Genomic DNA, 19280 nt, shown 5'->3' on the forward strand with positions numbered 1-19280 from the left:
TAGCTAATATATTGCTGTTCTTAAAAAAAGGCTCCAGAGGCAAGCATGGCAATTAGACTGTAAGTCTAACTTCAGTACCAGGGAGACTGGTTGAAACTATACTAAGGAACAGAATCATCAGATAGATCAACACATGTTGGTGAGTCCATGTGGCTTTTGTAAAAGGAAATCATGCCTCAGTCTATTAGAATTCTTTGAGGGTCTCAGCAAGCTTTGATCCAGTTGATATAGTACTTGGATTTTCAGACATCCTCTGACAGGGTCCCCCCATCAAAGGCTCTTAAGCAAAGTAAGCTGTCATGGAATAAGAAAGGGCTCATAGCTTCGTAATTGGTTGAGGCAGGAAACAAAGGGTAGGAATAAATGGTCCATTTTCACAATGGAGAGCAAAATAGGGTCCCCCAAGGAGCTGTAACAGGACCTGTACTTTACTCTTGTCCAGATCTAGGAATATGTTGAAAACAGTGATCTTAAAGGGTAAATAAAACTTGCAGGTGATACATCTGCTCAATGTGTTAGTTTTGACTGCTACTACAATCCTAGGAACCACTAGGAAAGGGATAGATAAGACCATCATTATGCTATTATAGTGTGGGTGTACTGTGGATTTATATGAATAGAGCATGCCATTCTGGTTGCCCTATCTCAAGATATATTAGAATTGCAAAAGGTGCAGAGAAGAGCAACAAATGATTAGGGGTATGGAAGTCCTTTTTTTTTTTTTTTTTTTTTTTTTTTTTTTTTGTATAAGGGGAGATTAAGAAGACTGGAACTGTTCCCCTTAGAAAATTGACTAAGGGGGGGAATATGATGTCTATAACAGTGTGTGGGAAAACTAATCAGGAAACATTTACCCTTTCACACAATACAAAAATCAGGTCACCCAATGAGGTTAGTAAACAGCAGGCTTAAAACAAATGTAAGGAAGAACTTCAACCAATGCACAGTCAACTTGTGGAACTCATTGCCAGGGGATGTTGTGAAGGCCAAAAAGTAGCTAGTTTTTTTATAAATCTAAGTCTATAAAGTATATGTCCATCTGTGGCTATTAGCCAAGATGCTTAGGGACACAACCCTATGCTCTACGTCTCAACCTCTGATGTCCAGAAGCTAAGACTAGGGGATGGATCACTTGTGAACTACCTTGTTCTGTTCACTCCCTCTGAAGCACCTGGCATTGGCCACTGTCAGGATACTGGGGCTAGCTGGACTATTGGTCTGACCTAATATAGCTGTTCTTACTTTCTCAGTCTCAGCAGAAAGTTGTGCCATCTCCTAAGGTGTGCCAAAATCAGAATCCAGTTTTGAATACACTAAACTAAATACTCTAGCTTACTACAACCTACCAGTGTAGAATTTTCCTATTACCTGTCAAGGGCTGATTAAATCTAAACCCCTTATATCCACCTATAACTACAGTAGCAAGAAACTGACTAGTTCCTGTCCATATAACTAAAAAAACCATACTTTTCAAAAGCACAACTTCATACAATAACATGCTTAAATACTCACATGAGGATTCTTTAGTGCTTCTGTGATTACAAGAATATGGCATGTTAACTGATCTTGTTAGCAGGTTGAAACTAACAGAAACCTTTGACTCCCTGTCAGTGCTTCTCTTCTCCATGCTCCTGCAAAATAGCTACATCAGAGTATTTTCATCAGGGGGGGAATGTATCCTAAAATCATAACACAGCGTGGTTCTAGAAATGCATTAATTTTAAGGCTCTCAGATTGTATCCTAAGGCAACTAGAAACCTAGTGATGTAACTATGATTTGAAGTTTGAAGCAAAAACCTATTACACCTATGCCTGGGTAGGGGAAGGTCAGAATTTACATGTCTGAGTCTGGTAAGTAACTAGTTACAATATAGCTGACTTCTTGTATAAAATACAAATGTTAAGAAGTGGTGGTATAGCTGTCTGGGTCTATCAGGAACCAACAATCATAGATTCAAAGGTCAGTTACATTATAGGATCAAATGGTCCCGAGCTTTATAATGCAGACCATAGAACTTCCCCAAAATTACTAGAGCATATCTTTTTAGGACAGTACCTAAATCTTGGACTCAATGCCCAGCAAGACTCAAGGTTCATCTTATAGCCTGCCTAGAACACTTCTAGGAGTATTGATGCTTGCTAAACCAAGAATGTCAAATGCAGTGCTGAGGAATTTGGAAGCAAAGGCTGAACAAGTTAATTATGTCTAGTTGCCTGGTGTTTTCCTAATCAGACTTCAGCTTGGCATCCAGCCCTTATGGACTATAGTATCTTTCTGAGTTTGCTGGTAGCAGGCACAAACTTAGTTGAGACTGTTGGGGCCAATTCCTTTTGGATATTACATAATTAAACTTGGCATTATTTGAAGTTGTAGGTTATGCCTTACAGACTGTAAAAGATGGTATGACCCAAATTACTGTAGACTACATGGACTCTTCAAAACTAGATCTTTAACAAAACCACTCCTTTGTCAACTTGTATACTTACCATGATAAATTCAGCCCAGGGCTTCAGTTGACATTTCTGTAATTTGTAAGAAATGATATTGCAAAGAATAAAGTAGAACTTCCTTCTAATGACAAATGTGAAAGATGTTCTTGTAACAACTCACTGGCCTTCTTGAAGTATTGAACCACTCTACAGCATAGCTGTTGCCTAAACCTGCCTCTACACTGAAGCATGAAGAATTTCACTAAAGTACCAGCTCTCTAAAAGTAGAAAAGTGCTTTATTTGAAGTCCTTTATTCGGAAGCTCTGTAGTACTGAGATCACAATGTTCTGAGAAGCTCCTATGTTAGTTTGTCAAGAGTCAACAAAAAGCTGGAGTGTGGGGAGGCCTAACCCAGAATCATGCCCTTACCAAAGCACTAAGTGAATACCAGGAAGATGTCCCACATTTGCATCTTATTACCCCATGGGTTATCTTTTTGAATAACTATTTGCACTTAACCGAACAGCAGTAAAAAGAACCAACAGCTGTCAGCACCTGACAAGGAAGAGATGTAAGGCAACCTGAATCAGTCAGGGAATTTTAAATTGTGAACAGTTACCTAGACAGCAACTGTTTCTTGTTTGTAAACAGCATGGGATTCCTACAAGCCTCTGTACAAATAGACTGCTGTTGCAGACACTTGCTCTATAACAGTTTCTCACTTCAAGAGGAAACCGTAAAAATCCTTACACTTCTAAGCACAACTGTGCTTCAGTTGCATCAGCCTGTGTAAACACTTGTAGTGCAGTTTCACTTCTCTGAACAGATGTCTCTGGGGCAATGCAGATAACACCCTGACTTGCAATAAGCTTCCCCTTAGCAGAGATCCAGATCATCATACTTGGGCAAGCTTTAAAATTGAGTGCAATAGTCTAATGTGAATTAGCTAAGTTAACTTTCCTGCAGTGTGGGTTGGACTCTTCAATTGTATGCACCGTTGAAACATCTGAAGACTACTCCTCTGTAAAGGGGAAATACAATATGGCAGTTGAAAATCCTGAAGAGGAAGGGTGTCTACGAAGTTTTCAAGCCATAAAGCTACACAGGATACTTTTTAGTATGCCTCTGGCATTAATCTTAAGTGCCTTCCTAGACACACGCAAGTAATTATAGATGGGTAGTACCTGTAACTTCTTCCTAATGCCCTGTTTAACCATCAGGTTTCAATGACCATACAGTGAGGTTTCTGAGATGATTTACTGCTGCTTGTTAACTCAACACAGGCTCAATTGTAGTTGCTGGGAGATTTAATTCACTGTCATTGCTTGGGGTGAAGGCTAGTAGCCTAACTAAATGCACTGTGGAGGAGACATTGATTCAAACCTTGGGCATGGTGATGTCCTAATTCTGGAGATGCTAAGTTAAACAGTAAATCAAAGGGAACAGAACACTGATTATGCCCATGTTTGAGCCAGTGCCCTGTAACTAGACCATCTTAAATGTAGGAAATAGCAGTTTCCAGATAACACAGCCTGATGTCCCAAGCATATGCTAGCTAGCCTCATAGCCTAGCTACAGTGTGTGTTGGGTAGAACAGGCTCAATTTGGAAGAAGTCTAATCTTACTGTTGCCTTGAGCAAGTCATTCTTTCTTCAGCATTTCCCACCAAATGGAAGATCAGGGAAATATTTGCTGAAGCTGGTGCCAGTTTACCTACTAGCAAAGCCCTGTGCAACTTAACAGGGTACAATAGCATAGAAAACCATGCTCTCAAGTGCATATGGTCTAGTAGGGATACCACTAACATTGTTTTCCTCTCTTCCAGCCTTGGGAGCTGCTTATGGAACAGCAAAGAGTGGCACAGGTATTGCAGCCATGTCTGTCATGAGGCCTGAACTGATCATGAAGTCAATCATCCCTGTTGTCATGGCGGGTATTATAGCTATCTATGGCCTGGTAGTGGCAGTCCTTATTGCCAACTCCCTTGCACCTGGCATCACACTATTCAAGTAAGTTTTTGCTACACCTGTCAATAGCAGTGTTGGGAGTGTTAACCTGAAACTCTTGACCCTTGTCAAATGACTAGGTACCACTTAAACACTACTGCAGAGAAGCCACTTACTGTGGAGTACTTGGAATCTGTGGTGATATGGGCAGTGAAGTACCTAGAGAGCATTTTATGGCTATAGAATAGCTTGTAATCCTGTAACAATTGGGTCCAAAGTTCAGATCCACTGTCCTATTAGGAACTCCGTGCATCATGCAAAATGGAGAGCTTCAATACATGGTCATACAACCTTGCCATTCTATTTCTCTTCATATATAACTGGCATTTAAAGCTGTCCCACTATGGCCCATAAGCAGTTCAAGAAAGGGGTCATCAGCCAGTGAGAAGAACTTAAACAGTCCCGGTTTATGGTACAGCTCCTGATTGAACAAAGACTATTTAAAATCCATACCCTTTACAAGGTGTGTTAACTTAATTAGGCTGGTCAAATATGCAAAATTTGAGCTTTGGTATGCACCAGTTACCGGGGAGACACTTGTGAATAATTCAAGTTACTGCTTATTTCAGAGCATGCCAGCATGTTGGTAAATAATCCTTTAGCTATGCTAACCTCAACAGATGCCTTTTTTGCACCTGGAGCAGTCTAAAATCCAATCTCTTCCAAGCTTCCTGAGAAGGGCTGGAACTAGCCTAAGACTTGGCAGCCTGCAATAATAACTGACAGCCCAATAGACTGGCTTAATATGGCAGTAACACCTGTAATTCTGTAACTTCCTAAAATGTCTGTCCTATTAAGGACCACTAAAATATGTCTTAATCCTAACTGGATAACACAAGCAGACAGATTTTCAGATACTGAAATGAAGGCAGGTCCCCTATCAAGTGGCAACTCTTCTGCCCTAACAAATTAGGAATCTGTTTAAGCACTGTTAGTTTGGGAAACCATCTCTATGCAAGTTAATGAGGGACTGGCAGTCCTCAACTGTCCAGTGTGGTAGTGTTAAACCCCTTGATTCTAGAAATGACTGCATCACAATGCAGGAGTTACTGTGCTATGCTGTCCATCAGCAGTAGAAAGTGAAATTATGCTCTACCTTTATTCTTGGGAGTTGGCCATGCCAGGTGTCCTGACAAATGGAATTACAACTTTTTCCTCTGAATTATTCTATCTGTGCAGCACAGTATGGCAAACACTTATATTGGAATAGAACTTAATACCAAAATGACTCCTTACGGTACACATTAACTGCCTAGAAAACACATGCACAGCTATAGTTGCCAGAGCCTTGAATGTTTAATGGACAGTTTGATTCTTACATAGCTTCATGTGCTGCCAGTATTTGGAACTGACTAAATTACTAATGCTCTTTCAGAAGCATGCTTCTAGATAGTATATGGGCTTGATGTCCTATCAGGGTCTGCGCAAAAAAAAAAAACCAACCCTGAACATGAAATTCCCAACTATGTTCAACATCCGTCATCTTCCAAGACTACACCCACATGTGTAGTGGGAGACAAAGCTAGGTGTACAGTTGGGAAGTTCCCTGCTGAGGTTGTGATGGAATATCTATCCCTTTAGGAGGGTGTAGTTTCCCCCTTCAAAAGTGGTGGTGGAAGTGCTGTTTCTGCAGAGAAATGGCAGTTACCTTTTTTTGACCCAGCCCTTAAACTTGAGATTTATCATTCATCACTAAACTTGTCTCATCCTTGATCTACAGGAGCTTCCTTCAGCTGGGTGCTGGCTTGAGTGTGGGCCTCAGTGGTCTGGCTGCTGGCTTTGCCATTGGCATTGTAGGTGATGCAGGCGTACGGGGGACAGCACAGCAGCCCAGGTTATTCGTGGGAATGATCCTGATCTTGATCTTCGCTGAAGTCTTGGGTCTCTATGGCCTCATTGTTGCCCTGATCCTTTCCACAAAGTAAACACCAGAGTATGATGTAAAGAATTAAACAAACAAACCCACATTTAAAACAAACAAGCTCCAGAATGAAAATGATTTCTCAACAATGTGTACAGTTGTCTTAATTTGGTAGTGGATCTCTTGTAAATGCGCAATGAATGTTAGTGACTTGTCTGTCCTGTGTGTACTTCAATATTAAACTGGATGGGCTACCCAAAACCTGCTTCAGGGTTTGGCATGGCCTATGTGCAACTTTCCACCCATTTGCCATTTAGAGTACTTTATGTATAAATAGGAACTAGAAATGTAATTTTTCTCTTCACTGGATGTTTATTTATAAAACTTGACATGTTCATACATTATGGAGCAAGAATTTTCAATTTCCCATACTATATATATTAATCATATATATGTAGATTATTGCACTGTGGGGTTAATTGTAAGTGCAGAGAATTCCTTGGATGTAACTTGATTCTAAAGATTGCTATAGCGTCCTGGTATTGGAGTGTGAGAATTGTTTGTCTTTTACTTATACAGCAAATGTCCAACACTCCCATGTTTCCAGTAGTAAAATTTATGCTCTGGCATCAGTCGTGCACCCAGTGTTGGGTTTTGCAGTTATACAATGTTTCCAAATAAAACTTCCTCCATTACACTACTGTAGCAGACCTTGTGGTTTATTTTAAATCATGTGAAACAGGCCTGCACTCCACCTCCTAGACATCTTCCCTCACCCCCAAACACACTGTCTGAATCATGGGAGCGCAGGCAGGATTCCAATACAATTGAGCATGTAGTAATGGAAGAGTTAATGCTGCAGTGCATCAAATAAAGCTTGTACATGAAAGGAGTAATATGTCCTCTTACTAAGGATAATGAGCTCTTGCCTAATGGCTGGGCACTCTGAAAGCACTGGGCTAGAGCAATGCTTCATGCACTCAGTCCTTCCAGCCTGCTGCATATTAAGTCAGAGCTAACAGGATGTTGTGTGCTGAAGGCCCAGTTTCACAGTGCCATTGTTGGGTCATAGCTGTGGCTTACTTGGTGCAGGTGCAATGGAAAGGGTGCAGGACTAGCCCTAATTAACAATTGATACATCATCCCTCTACTTCCCAGTGTGCAAGCTACTTAAATTTAGCTTTTCTGCTGTAAACCTGAGCCTAAAAATGGATAATAAAACACAGTACATGACAAGAGAACAAAATTGTGCTTGAGTTCTCTCAAAACAAACACTTAACAGGGAGGCAATAGCCCTTAAACAGACTATCCATGGTTCACTCCCTGCTATGTAGAAATATCGCTGGGTAGCTTACTGATTATACTGCAGCACTAGCATGAACTCTGAAGTGTACATGCTTCTGTGGGGGATGGCAGGAATGGCTTGTCCATCCATGCTGCTAATGGGCAACGGGATGGATCACTTGATTACCTGTTCTGTTCATTCCCTCTGGGGCACCTGGCACTGGCTACTGTCTGCAGACAGGATACTGGGCTACATGGACCTTTTGTCTGACCCAGTATGGCTGCACTTATGTTCTTATGCTGTGGAAGCAGCTTTCAAAGAGCATACACCTGAGACTTCTTCAAACTGAGCCAAAGTCTTCAGCTACTTCCTTATTGTGGCTTGCCCTAAGGACAAGCTCTTGTAATTGCTTCTACTGGTGAATGTAGATCAGTGATGGTCAGACTGAGGCTCATGGGCTGCCAGTGGCTCTTTAATGTCTCTTTGCAGCACATTACTTAAATCCTGTTTTACTATCATAAAATACTTAATCAGTTACAAGTGGTTATCAGTTATATTCTCACAGCAAAATATATAAAAAGCTAAATATGTCCCTGTCCTGCTTTTTTAAATGAGTCTATAGCACTACACTAAATGAACCAATGAAGTCACACAACTGATTCATGTAAAGGTGCAAGCAGCCTTGAGCACCCCCTTGTGGCCCAGTGTGTGCTGCAGGTACCCCATCACCTAGAGCAGGGATTGGCAACCTTTGGCATGTGGCCCACCAAGGTAAGCCCCCTGGCAGGCCAGGCTGGTTTGTTTACTTGCCACGTCTGCAGGTTCAGCTGATCGTGGCTCCCACAGTCTGCCATTCCAGGACAATGGGGGCTGCGAGAAGCCATGGCCAGCACATCCCTCGGCTGCCACCACTTCCCGCAGCCCCCATTGTCCTGGAACAGTGACCCGTGGCCAGGGGGAGCAGTGATTGGCCAAATGTGTGGACGCAGCAGGTAAACAAAAAGGCCTGGCCTGCCGGGGGCTTACCCTGGTGGGCCATGCACCAAAGGTTGCTGATCCCTGACCTAGAGCAATCTATTCACTTTACTTCCACTATGGTAGAAAGTGTGGTGGCTTCCCAAGGGGGAAAAAAACATCCCTTTTGAATCAGGTTTGGTACAGGTCAGAAGTTACTACCAAACTGTTCAGCTGGAGCCTGGTTCAAGGCTCCCACATGTGCAACCCACACCAAGTTGCTAATTATCTACATGCTGTAGGCTCCAGCCTGCTCCTCCAAGGAGTAGCATATTTTCCCATGCACTCTTTTACACCTGAACAATGAGCTAACCACCTGGACCACTTTAATGTTTTAACCAAGGTATCTTAAAATCAGTATCTGCAGTGATGGCTCTGAAGTAAACCTTGCAGGAATTTTGGCAAACCCAAGCCTTTCCTATCCTGCCAATTTAGAACAGTCTGTCACTTGCATGTGTTTCTCATGAAGCTTCTAAAATCAAACTTACAGAAAGTTCATCTGGAAAACATCCCACCCTCCAACAAAGATGACAACCCAGATTAGCAAAACTAGAGCTGTATTTCAAGTGTTGTTAGCCTTAAATTATTCTAAATTCACCAATTTTCAAAGGTAGAACTTGAGCTAATTTTTGGTTAAAACTTCAACCAAATCTGTCCCTAAACTTCATTTAGACCCAACCTGGGAGTAGAAGCACTTTCACTGACTACTAGTGACTCAGCTATGATCCACTTTTAAAAACCAGAACAGTGGTATCACCTCCATTTTTACCTTGGTTGTCAAGTGAATCTCTGAGCTAGCCTGGCAGAACCTCTGCCACTTGAGGGCTTGTCTGTAGTGGGTGTTGTGCACCTATGGTAACAGTGCTGCACTAGTACAAACCAGATTAAGTTGCACTGGTTCAAACTCTGCTTTTATATGCATGCAGCTAATGTGTCAAACATTTCCCAACATGGACAATCCCTGAGGGTCTGTACATTCTGAATCCAATGTACATAATACCTTTCTAAGGATGGCTGCAGCTTCCCAACTGGCTTGCTCAGGAAGCAGCAGCTATCTGAGGTATTTATCTGGATCCATCTCTATAGTATCTGAATACCACAGTCAATGTATTTATCCTCACAACACACCTGTGAGGTAAGGCAAGGTAGTGCTGCTATCCACATTGTAGAGAAAGAACTGAGGCACAGAGAGGCAAAGTAATTTGCACACAGTCACATGGAAATCTGTGGCAGAGCAGGGAATTGAACCCCAGTTTCCCAAGTCCCAGGTTAGAATCCTAACCACTGGCCCTGCCTTCAGCCAAGATGCAGAAACACTTACTGCATTTAAAATTTGTAACTCCTTGTACTGAAGGTGACTGGATTACAAGGAATAATAGAATTGCCATCCTAACTAGATGAAGTAGAGCTTGGTTTTAAGACCTCTAAAGAATAACACAGCCTCATCACAAAGGCATGTTTGAGATTGTTACAAACTGCTCCTGACTTGAAATCAAGTCTTTGCTAAAAGCTGACTTGTGTCTGGCTTCATTGAACTGACCAGATACCCTATAACCACAGCTTTAGGGGTGACTCCCTTCCAGTTGCTTTCATTTCAATGTCTTTGTTGATTTTAAGACATGGAATGGACAAGTTTTCCACTACCAGCACATGCTTTGTGTGCCTTTCTTGGGGCAAAGTGTGTGCTTTGGCTACATCTACACTGCACCCAGAAGAGTAATGTGCAATGTGTGTAGGTATACCTGCACTAGCTTGCTAAAAATGGCAATGAGGACACAGTGGCATTGGCTCAAGTGCAGGTGAGTAATGAGGGTTATGAATTCAGGGGGTCAGGTGCAGTCCTTGCTGCCATATCCTGTTACTTTCAGAAAGGTAGCGAGATAGTATCTGGCATAGGTGCATCTACACAAGCTGCAAATTACACCTCCGGTTGCAGTGTACATTTAGGCCAGGTCTACACTAGGACCGCTTTGCCAGTATAGCTACACTGATATATTATACCAGCAAAGCACCCCTAGCATGGAGGCAGCACTGTTGCTAACATAGTTTATTCCAGCCCCATGCCCCAGAGCAAAATAAGCTGATATAACTATGTCTACAGTAGGGGCTTTTGCTGACACAGCTGTGTTGGTCAGAGATCAAATCTCACACCCTGACTGTTAGGATATAGATATTCAAGCCTGTCTGTAAAGGCCTATACTTTAAGAATTTAGGTATATGTTTATTATTTAGCTAGTTATAGAGGTATAAAAGAAAGAATCTGTGTAAGGGCCTTCTCTCACTGTGACAGTCTGAAGCCCTGTTTAGTCATACTGAAATTAGGCAATCGGGGGCTGTTAGACAGGGGATCCGATCTGTCACCTCCAGAGAAAGGGAAGAGCCTAGAAGATGTAAAAGGAAATTTAGTTTGATAGTTTTCTGTCTGGTAAGAACTCACTTATCAATAGACACAGCTGGGAAACCCTTATGTCTTTATAGATGTAGTTGTGAAATCCTCGCTTCTCTATTGTTTTGTATGTTTATTTGCATGATCTCTGTCTGGTTCTGTGATTGTTTCTATCTGCTGCATAATTAATTTTGCTGGGTGTAAACTAATTAAGGTGGTGGGATATAATTGGTTAGCTAATCATGTTACAATATGTTAGGATTGGTTAGGTAAATTTCAGTAGAATGATTGGTTAAGGTATAGCTGTGAATATTACTATATAAAGTAGGGACAAACAGGAAGTAAGTTGGGATTCGAAAATAAGGAAAAAGGAACTTGGAGTTAAGCTTGCTGGAAGTTCACCTCAATAAACATCGAATTGTTTGCACCTTCGGACATTGTTGCTCTCTGTTCATGCGAGAAGGACCAGGGAAGTGGGACAGTGAAGGAATAAGCTTTCTAACACTGACCAACATAGTTGTGCTGGCAAAACTCTAGTGTAGACCTGGGGTGGGGGTGTGTGTGTGTGTGTGCGCGCGCGTGTGCGGTGGGGCAAAGCAAAATGTGGAAAATGCCACAATTCTACCAGGAGCACCAAATTGCATGAGGAAAAATTATTTCTCTGACATTTCTGAAGCCTTCTGAACAGACCAAGTGAGCACAGCAAGACAGAGTCCTAATCTCCAAACTGCTGCTGGACCAGTGGTCTTAAAGTTGCACAGGACCTATATTATCCATTTCCAGCAGCACAACTGCATCATCTCTTATCACCCTTCTGCACAGAACATCAGTTCAGAGCTGTGAACAAGCTGAATTTTTTTTAACATTTTCTCATCTCAAGCTATTTAAGTTTTATCTTCCAAATATTAAAATCCTGCAGCCATCAGAGAGAGATTTATACAGGTCATATGGCTGAGTTAGAGGAGGGCCTAAAAGTAGTTGGGGATATGTATGCAAAATCCTCTACATTTACACTCTTCAGGGAATACCCACAGTCAGGCTGGTATCTAGGCAATTGGAAAGCATATTAGCAAATTGCACATGAAATAGCAATAGTAAATGCTGGGAATAACTTTAATCTGTAATGGCTGCATATGGAACAAGCCCCACAGCAAACTGAAGGCACTGGTCTAGAGAAGTCCTAAAACTTAACCACCTCTGACTCAGTTGCACCTTCTTATAAGCGCTTGTAAAGGTTACAAGGACCAGGTATAATAAGTCTATAATATGACTCCTGCATAACTAAACATAGCTGTGATCCTATGACTAACATTTTGGTCTAATGGGTTAGAAAGCCAGGCATCTCCCATGGTAGGTAATTGATATTTAACTATGCATGCATCAACAGGACTAGAGAGCAGAGGACACAAGGTGAGGGTAATTTATTTTGAGTACCTACAAATTGTTAAATAGCAGTAAGAAAAACAAGTTCCGAGGAGTGCCTCTGAATTTATATTTTGGCCAGTTCCGTTCCTCTAACTGCCCGACTGTGGTGATTCTCACTGATCATTCCCAAGCAGGAATAAGCTTGTTCAAGTCCTTCATGTGTTGCACCAGCTGATGTCTCTAGTGATTCAGACCACTGAGAACTATAGGGACCATTCAGTACCTCTCCTTCCTTTACCCCCAACAGGCTCCAGCAATGTACCCCATCAGCATGCTGACCTACCTGCCAGGGATGGGCCTTGTGGACTCAGGGTTTGGATGAGGTGTTGAGGAGTCTGAGTATAGTTGATTAATAGATTCCCAGGCCAGAAGGGACCATTGTGATCATCTAGGCTGACCTCTTGCATAACAAAGGCCAGAGACTGCCCCAAAATAATTCCTAGAGCAGAGGTTTTAGCAAAGCATCAATCTTGATTTAACAATTGTCTGACAGAGACTCCACTCCGACCCTTGGTAAAGAATCCACAGGCTCTGGAGAGCCCAATTTTAAAGAGGGATATAAATAGTTCTTTCTACCACAGCAGATTGGCTGAAATACAGGTTCACAGGCAGGCATTCTCGGAGTACAGCAGCATGAGTCAACTCTGCAGAGATAGGAGAGAGAGAATAGAACAGATGGATCTGAGGAGATAGAAAATGATAAACATCCATTAACAGTCAGCCCACACTCTGGCTAGGCCAGGTTGAGAGATGATGGGTGTCAGACGCGGCCTACATACACAATGGTCTTGTTTAGCTGACTATCCCTCTTCTCTCTCACCTCTTTCAGGATGTCTGATGGGTTCCTCCCAGAGTGCAGCCTGGAACTGGGGTACCACTGAGCCCCCCGACCCACCAGCCTGGGCTCCCTCTCACACTGTATTGCTGTGACAAGTTGCTAAGCTCTCCAATCTTGCTCTTTCAATCTGTATACACACAGGGACACAGCCCACTGTTGTAAATGCACACAGGCTTTCTGACCAGCCCCTACATGGGAAGGCTATACAGCTAGAGCACTTACCAGCTTCTCAGGCACACACCCCTCTGGAGGGTAAACTCAAAATTATTCCATCTTGTGTTGCACAGAGAACTGTACAGCGTAAGCTCATGAAATTCACCCTCTCCCTCAATGTGGAGAGAGATATGCAACAGCTTCTGCCCCAAGTTGTAATAGCCACACACTGGTTTTAGAAAAAAACAAAAACAAGTTTATTACAGAATCATAGACTTTAAGGTCAGAAGGGACCATTATGATCATCTATACAAATATTAAATTTATTAAATACAATTATTAAATACAAAAGATAGATTTTAAGTGATTATAAGGGATAGCAAACAGATCAAAGCAAATTACCTAGCAAATAAACAAAACGAAAGAACTAACTAAATAAATTAATTAAATAAACTACAAAATTGGATACGAGTAGCAAATTCCTACCCTAAATGATTATTTAAGCAGTTTGCAGTGATTCTTGGGGCCAACTGCCCTTGCTTGCAGCTTAAAACCCCAGGTATTCCTTTCACAGGCTAAAAATTTTATTTTTTTGGCGCAGAATTTTTAATTCTTTGGTGCAGAATGCCCTCAGGAGTAAAGAGCCTGGTTTGAAAGACTAAGAAGCGCATAGGACTAACTGCTATCTAATTTATCTAATATAAATAATTGTGCATTGCAGGGTCCCTTAATTTTCCTTGATACATTTATTCCAAGTTTAGGAAATTTTCAGACAAGAAATCATTAAGATGAAAGTCAGGTAATTTACTTAAGGAAAAAATCATTAGAACATTCTAATTTGTACAAATCAATGTCTGCACACAATATTTTAAAATTCTTCAAATTTTATTTGTCAAATAAATGTGGAGGTTCCAGCATGGCACTGGGGAGCACAGGCCACTGGCTGCACAGGGGTAGGAGATCACTGTGCAGTCCCCCCAGCAGTGAGGCTGCACACAACTGACACACAATGAAAGGACCAGGCCTGCCCCAGAAACACCCCAGGGCCCTGCCCCTCCTTGCCAGGTGCATCAGGTGTGGGTAAGGCAGGCTCAGCAAGGTAAGATCCAAGTGTGGAGGGGCTTAGTGTGGGAGGAGCCAGCTGTGGGTTGAGAGGGTTCTGTGTGGGGCAATCTGGGTGCAGGCGGCTCAGTGGAGGTTCCAGGTGTAGAGGGGATCTGAATGCACAGGGCCTTGTTGGGGGGTTCTGGGTGCAACAGCAATGGGATTCTGCAGGTGAAGGTGGTCCAGGTGAAGGTGGCTGGGGCTCAGAGGGGGTGTGTGTGTGTCTGGATGTGGGGGGGATAGAGCTTGGCAGGGGGATCTAGGTGTGGGGGGCTCAGCGGGGTGGGGATCCAGGTAGAGCTGGTTGGGGCTCGGTGAGGTGAGGATCCAGGTGTGGGTGGCTCTTCAGGTGGGGGTCCAGGTGTAGGGGAAGTGAGGCTCATCATGGGGGGTTCTGAGTGCAGGGGGGTGAGGCTCGGTGCGAGGGTCTGGGGATGAGGGTGTCTGGATGCATGGGGGTTGGGTGGATGGGGGAGCAGATCCCTATACAGGGATCAGTGGCGTAGCCAAGTTCTAAGTGCAGGGGGAGCAAACATAAAAAAGGCGCCCCCCCTTGGCTCCTCCTCTGGCCACGCCCCCCTTGGCTCCTCCTCCGGCTGCTCCGCACCCCCCACCCATGGCTGGCTCCTCCAGCCGCGCTGCGCTGCGCCACCCACCCTTCCTGGCTCCTCCGGCCATGCTGCGCCCCCCCCCCCCCCCCCAGAGGGGCTCGGTCCGGGGAGGGGGCCGGGCGCGGGGAAGGGGTGGCGGGAGGGCACTGCTCGCTTCTCCCGGGGGTTGGGGGGAGCAGAGCAGTGGGGCAGACAGCAGCTGGCGAGATCCCCTCTCCCTGGCAGCTTCCTGCTTCCCTTCGGCTGAGGGAAGCAGGAAGCTGCGGGCTGCCCGGGCCGAGGGAAGCAGGAAGCTGCCGGGGAGAGGGGATCTGCCCGCCAGCTGCGGAGCGCTTGGCCGCCGAGCCCTGAGCCGCCCCAGGAGGCGACCGCGGCGATGTTGGGGCCACGCTGAGTGTGGGGCGCGATGGCCAAGGAGCCGGCCCCTTCGCTCCTCCGGCCGCGCCCGCCGCCCTCCCCAGTGGCTCCTCCGGAGTCTGGCCATGCCCGCCTCCCCCCTTGCCTGCAGGAGCCCAGCTCTGGCCCGGCAGGCACTGCTTTTGAAAAATGTGTTGAGGGGAAGCAGCTGCTTCCCCTGAACCCCCCAGCTACGCTTCTGACAGGGACCCCTCCCCCTGCAACTGAGGAGTGATGGGTGCAGGAAACAGGGAGGGGGAGAGAAGGGGGAAATTTGTAGAGCTTCCTGCACCTGGGGGAGAAACCTGGGGGTGGGTCTGACCCAGCCCCGGATACCATGCACGGGAAGAGGAAATCCCGTCCTCCCCAGCCCGGCTGGGACTAGCAGCTGAGCCTGGCGTGAGGTAGGAGCCACCAGCTAGGTCTTCCCCAGTCCCACCCTCTACCCCACAGTGATTTACCTCTCTGCCAGCTGCCCTGGGCACCCAAAACATACTGCTGGGGAGGGTTGCATGACCATTCTCGTGGCTTCCTTTTGCTTCCCCATCAGAAAGTCATTTTTCTGCAGGGATGCAAAGAAATCTGCGGAGGACATAAATTCTGCACATGCACAGTGGCACAGAATTCCCCCAGGAGTAGAGCCTCTTTGGCTAAAGATGTTAGGTCCTTACAATTTTTGAATGAGTCTCGTTTCTAGGTCAAGCTGGTTTTGGTATTGATGTTCCAAATCCAAGACTGTCAGCTCTTTGGAGCAGGGACTGGCTTTGCTATTTTGACACCACCTCTCACAACAGGTTTCTGGTCCATGACTGGGGTTCCTAGGTGGTATGATAATACAGATAATAAATGACAAATAACATCAATAAAAGCATTAGAAAACCCTGAAAAAGCTTTATAATGCAACACCTTGCACCTAGTATGTACAGCTATTCTTATAGGTCCCAATCCTGGAGAATCTAAAATGTCTTCTGCAAAATGCTGAGCATCTGCAACTCTCATTGACTTTGAAGGATCAGACTCTTGGTCAGGGGTCTCAAACTCAAATGACCACGAGGGCCGCATGAGGACTAGTGCATTGGCCCGAGGGCTGCATCACTGACACCCACCCCTTGCTGTCCCTGGCCCCGCCCCACTCCACCCCTTCCATGAGGCCCCACCCCTGCCCCACCTCTTCCCTGCCCCCATTCCAACCCCTTCCCCGAAGTCCTCACCCCAACTCTGCCCCCTCTCTGCCCCCAGGCGGTGCAGGAGGGGTGCGGGGTGTGATGGGGGCTCAGGGCAGGGAGTTGAGGTGCAGGAGGTGTGTAGGGTACGGCGGGGGCTCAGGGCAGGGAATTGGGGTATGGGGTGTACAGCAGGGAGTTGGGGTGCGGGAGGGTGTGGGATGTGGCAGGGGCTCCGGACGGGGGTTAGGGTGCAGGAGGGGTGCGGGGTGTGATGGGGGCTCAGGGCAGGGAATTGGGGTGCAGGGTGCGGCAGGGGGCTCAGGGCAGGGAGTTGGGGTGCAGGAGAGGTGAGAGGTACAGCAGGGGGTTGGGGTGCAGGGTGTGGCAGGGGGCTCAGGACAGGGAGTTGGGGTGCAGGAGGGTGTGGGATGTGGCAGGGGGCTCCAGACAGGGGGTTGGGGTGCGGGGTGTGGGCTCCGGCCTAGCGCCGCTTACCTAGAGCGACTCCAGGGTGGCAGCACCTCACTGAAGAGAGAGGCTCAGGACTAGGGCAGAAGGGCAGGGGAAGGGCAGCCTGCCCTGGCCCTAGTGAAGAGGGACACTAGGACCTGCCGGAAGCCGGCAGCCTGCAGAGCCCAGCGGAGTGTGCTGCAGGCTTCTGAGTCACCATGTGCTGCAGGCTCCAGGGCAGTGAGGAGGCAGCAAGTGGGTGCCAGGAGACACTCCGGGGGGGGGGGGGGGGGGGGGGGGGGGGGGGGGGCCCCACACAAGGGGGGGGGGGGCACGGGGAGCTTAACAGGCACAGAAAAGAGGGGGGGGGGGGCAGGGGTAAGGGGAGTTTGGCGGCGACAGGAAGTAACGGGGCGGGCGTGGGGAGCTCCACGGGCCGCAGGGAAGAGCTCCATGGGCCACCGCGTGTTTGAGACCCCTGCTCTTGGTTAAGAGTTGGCTCAGTCCAATCTTTTCTAGAAGTAACCAGGTGCATGTAGCGTAGACTGAAGTCTTCTCTCCCATTCTCACTTGCCTAGCAGCCATGCTGACTGGTTCAATCATGGCTCTTCATCAGCACTTCAGGCTGCCATGTTTATGCCGTTCCCTCCATAGAGGCTGCCAATTTGACTGTCAGCCTCTGTTCCTTTTGTGGGGACAAGGGGTTAAAAATTATAATTACTGCCTAAAAAACCTCTTTCCCCTTTGGGTCATGCATACTGAGATGAAACCCCAAGAAAGCATGAGAGTCCCAGACTGATGTATTCCCCGGGTCATCCATGAAACCAGTTTCAGACCAGATATTAAGGATTAAGACTATTTTTTAGATACCTGAGTGAGTGTACATGAGAGATCAGAAGCTGAGATCCCTTTGGCATGTTGGTTGGTTTGGAATTGTTGAACAATCTAGAGTATACATATTGCAAACTGTTTAGAGATCAGGTCACAGCTAGCAGCTTTATCAGTACCTTTTGGAGATGAGCCTTCCCCATACTTTTGATCCATTCTCACGCTAGCATCCTTCTCTCTCATTGGCCTCCTCTGATGCATTAATCTCAGGTCTTTCAGAAACTTCCAATAACAGTTGGCAGTTCTGATCCTCTCAAATAAAGTCAATGTGGCACTGAAAATAAAGAGAAAATTGAAACGGACAAAAGTTAAGCAGAATTAAATATTCTAGAAACTGGGCAAAGGTAGGTTGAATCCTGTAGTTACAGCCTAGTGATTAGGTAGGATTCAAAGTCGTACATGTAAGCACAGACTGCTTTGCTCTTTCCAGCAGCATGGAGAAAGCTTCAAGCTATTATGCATGCACCCTTCAGCAGGTTCAGTGACTCACCCTTTGGCTTGCAACCTCTTCATAGAATCATAGAATTTCGGGGTTGGAAGGGTCCTCAGGAGGTCATCTAGTCCAACCACCTGCTCAAAGAAGGACCAATTCCCAACTAAATCATCGCAGCCAGGGCTTTGTCAAGCCTGACCTTAAAAACCTCTAAGGAAGGAGATTCCACCACTTCCCTAGGTAACCCATTCCAGTGCTTCACCACCCTCCTATGAAAAAGTTTTTCCTAATATCCAACCTAAACCTGCAACTTGAGACCATTACTCCTTGTTCTGTCATCTGGTGCCACTGAGAACAGTCTAGATCCATCCTCATTGGAACCCCCTCATTCCAGGTAGTTGAAAGCAGCTATCAAATCCCCCCTCATTCTTCTCTTCTGCAGACTAAACAATCCCAGTTCATGGAATCATAGATTCTTAGGGTTGAAAGGGACCTCAGAAGGTCATCTAGTCCAACCCCCTGCTCAAAGCAGGACCAATCCCCAACTAAAACCCCAAATCACTAAATGGCCCCCTCAAGAAGTGAACTCACAACCCTGGGTTTAGCAGGCCAATGCTCAAACCACTGAGCTATCCTTCCCCCTGAGTTCCCTCAACCTCTCCTCATAAGTCATATGCTCCAGCCCCCTAATCATTTTTGTTGCCCTCCGCTGGACTTTTTCCAATTTTTCCACATCCTTCTTATAGTGTGGGGCCCAAAACTGGACACAGTACTCCAGATGAGGTCTCACCAATGCTGAATAGAGGGGAATGATCACATCCCTCGATCTGCTG

The 19280-nt window shown here is 45.6% G+C and overlaps 1 protein-coding gene across 1 annotated transcript in view; it reads left to right on the forward strand.

The window, feature by feature from the left end:
- ATP6V0C (ATPase H+ transporting V0 subunit c) overlaps nucleotides 1–7003 on the forward strand; it is a 29601-nt gene extending 22598 nt beyond the window's left edge. The window contains exons 2-3 of the mRNA XM_024200503.3: nucleotides 4257–4440; nucleotides 6158–7003. Of these exons, the coding sequence (XP_024056271.1) occupies nucleotides 4257–4440; nucleotides 6158–6362 (389 nt within the window). The 3' untranslated portion in view covers nucleotides 6363–7003. The remainder of the gene's footprint in view (nucleotides 1–4256; nucleotides 4441–6157) is intronic.
- The last annotated feature ends 12277 nt before the right edge of the window (nucleotides 7004–19280 follow it).

This window comes from Terrapene carolina, unplaced genomic scaffold, assembly GCF_002925995.2.
Source record: "Terrapene carolina triunguis isolate 2854851 unplaced genomic scaffold, T_m_triunguis-2.0 Scaffold67, whole genome shotgun sequence".
Classification (NCBI taxonomy): Eukaryota; Metazoa; Chordata; order Testudines; family Emydidae; genus Terrapene; species Terrapene triunguis.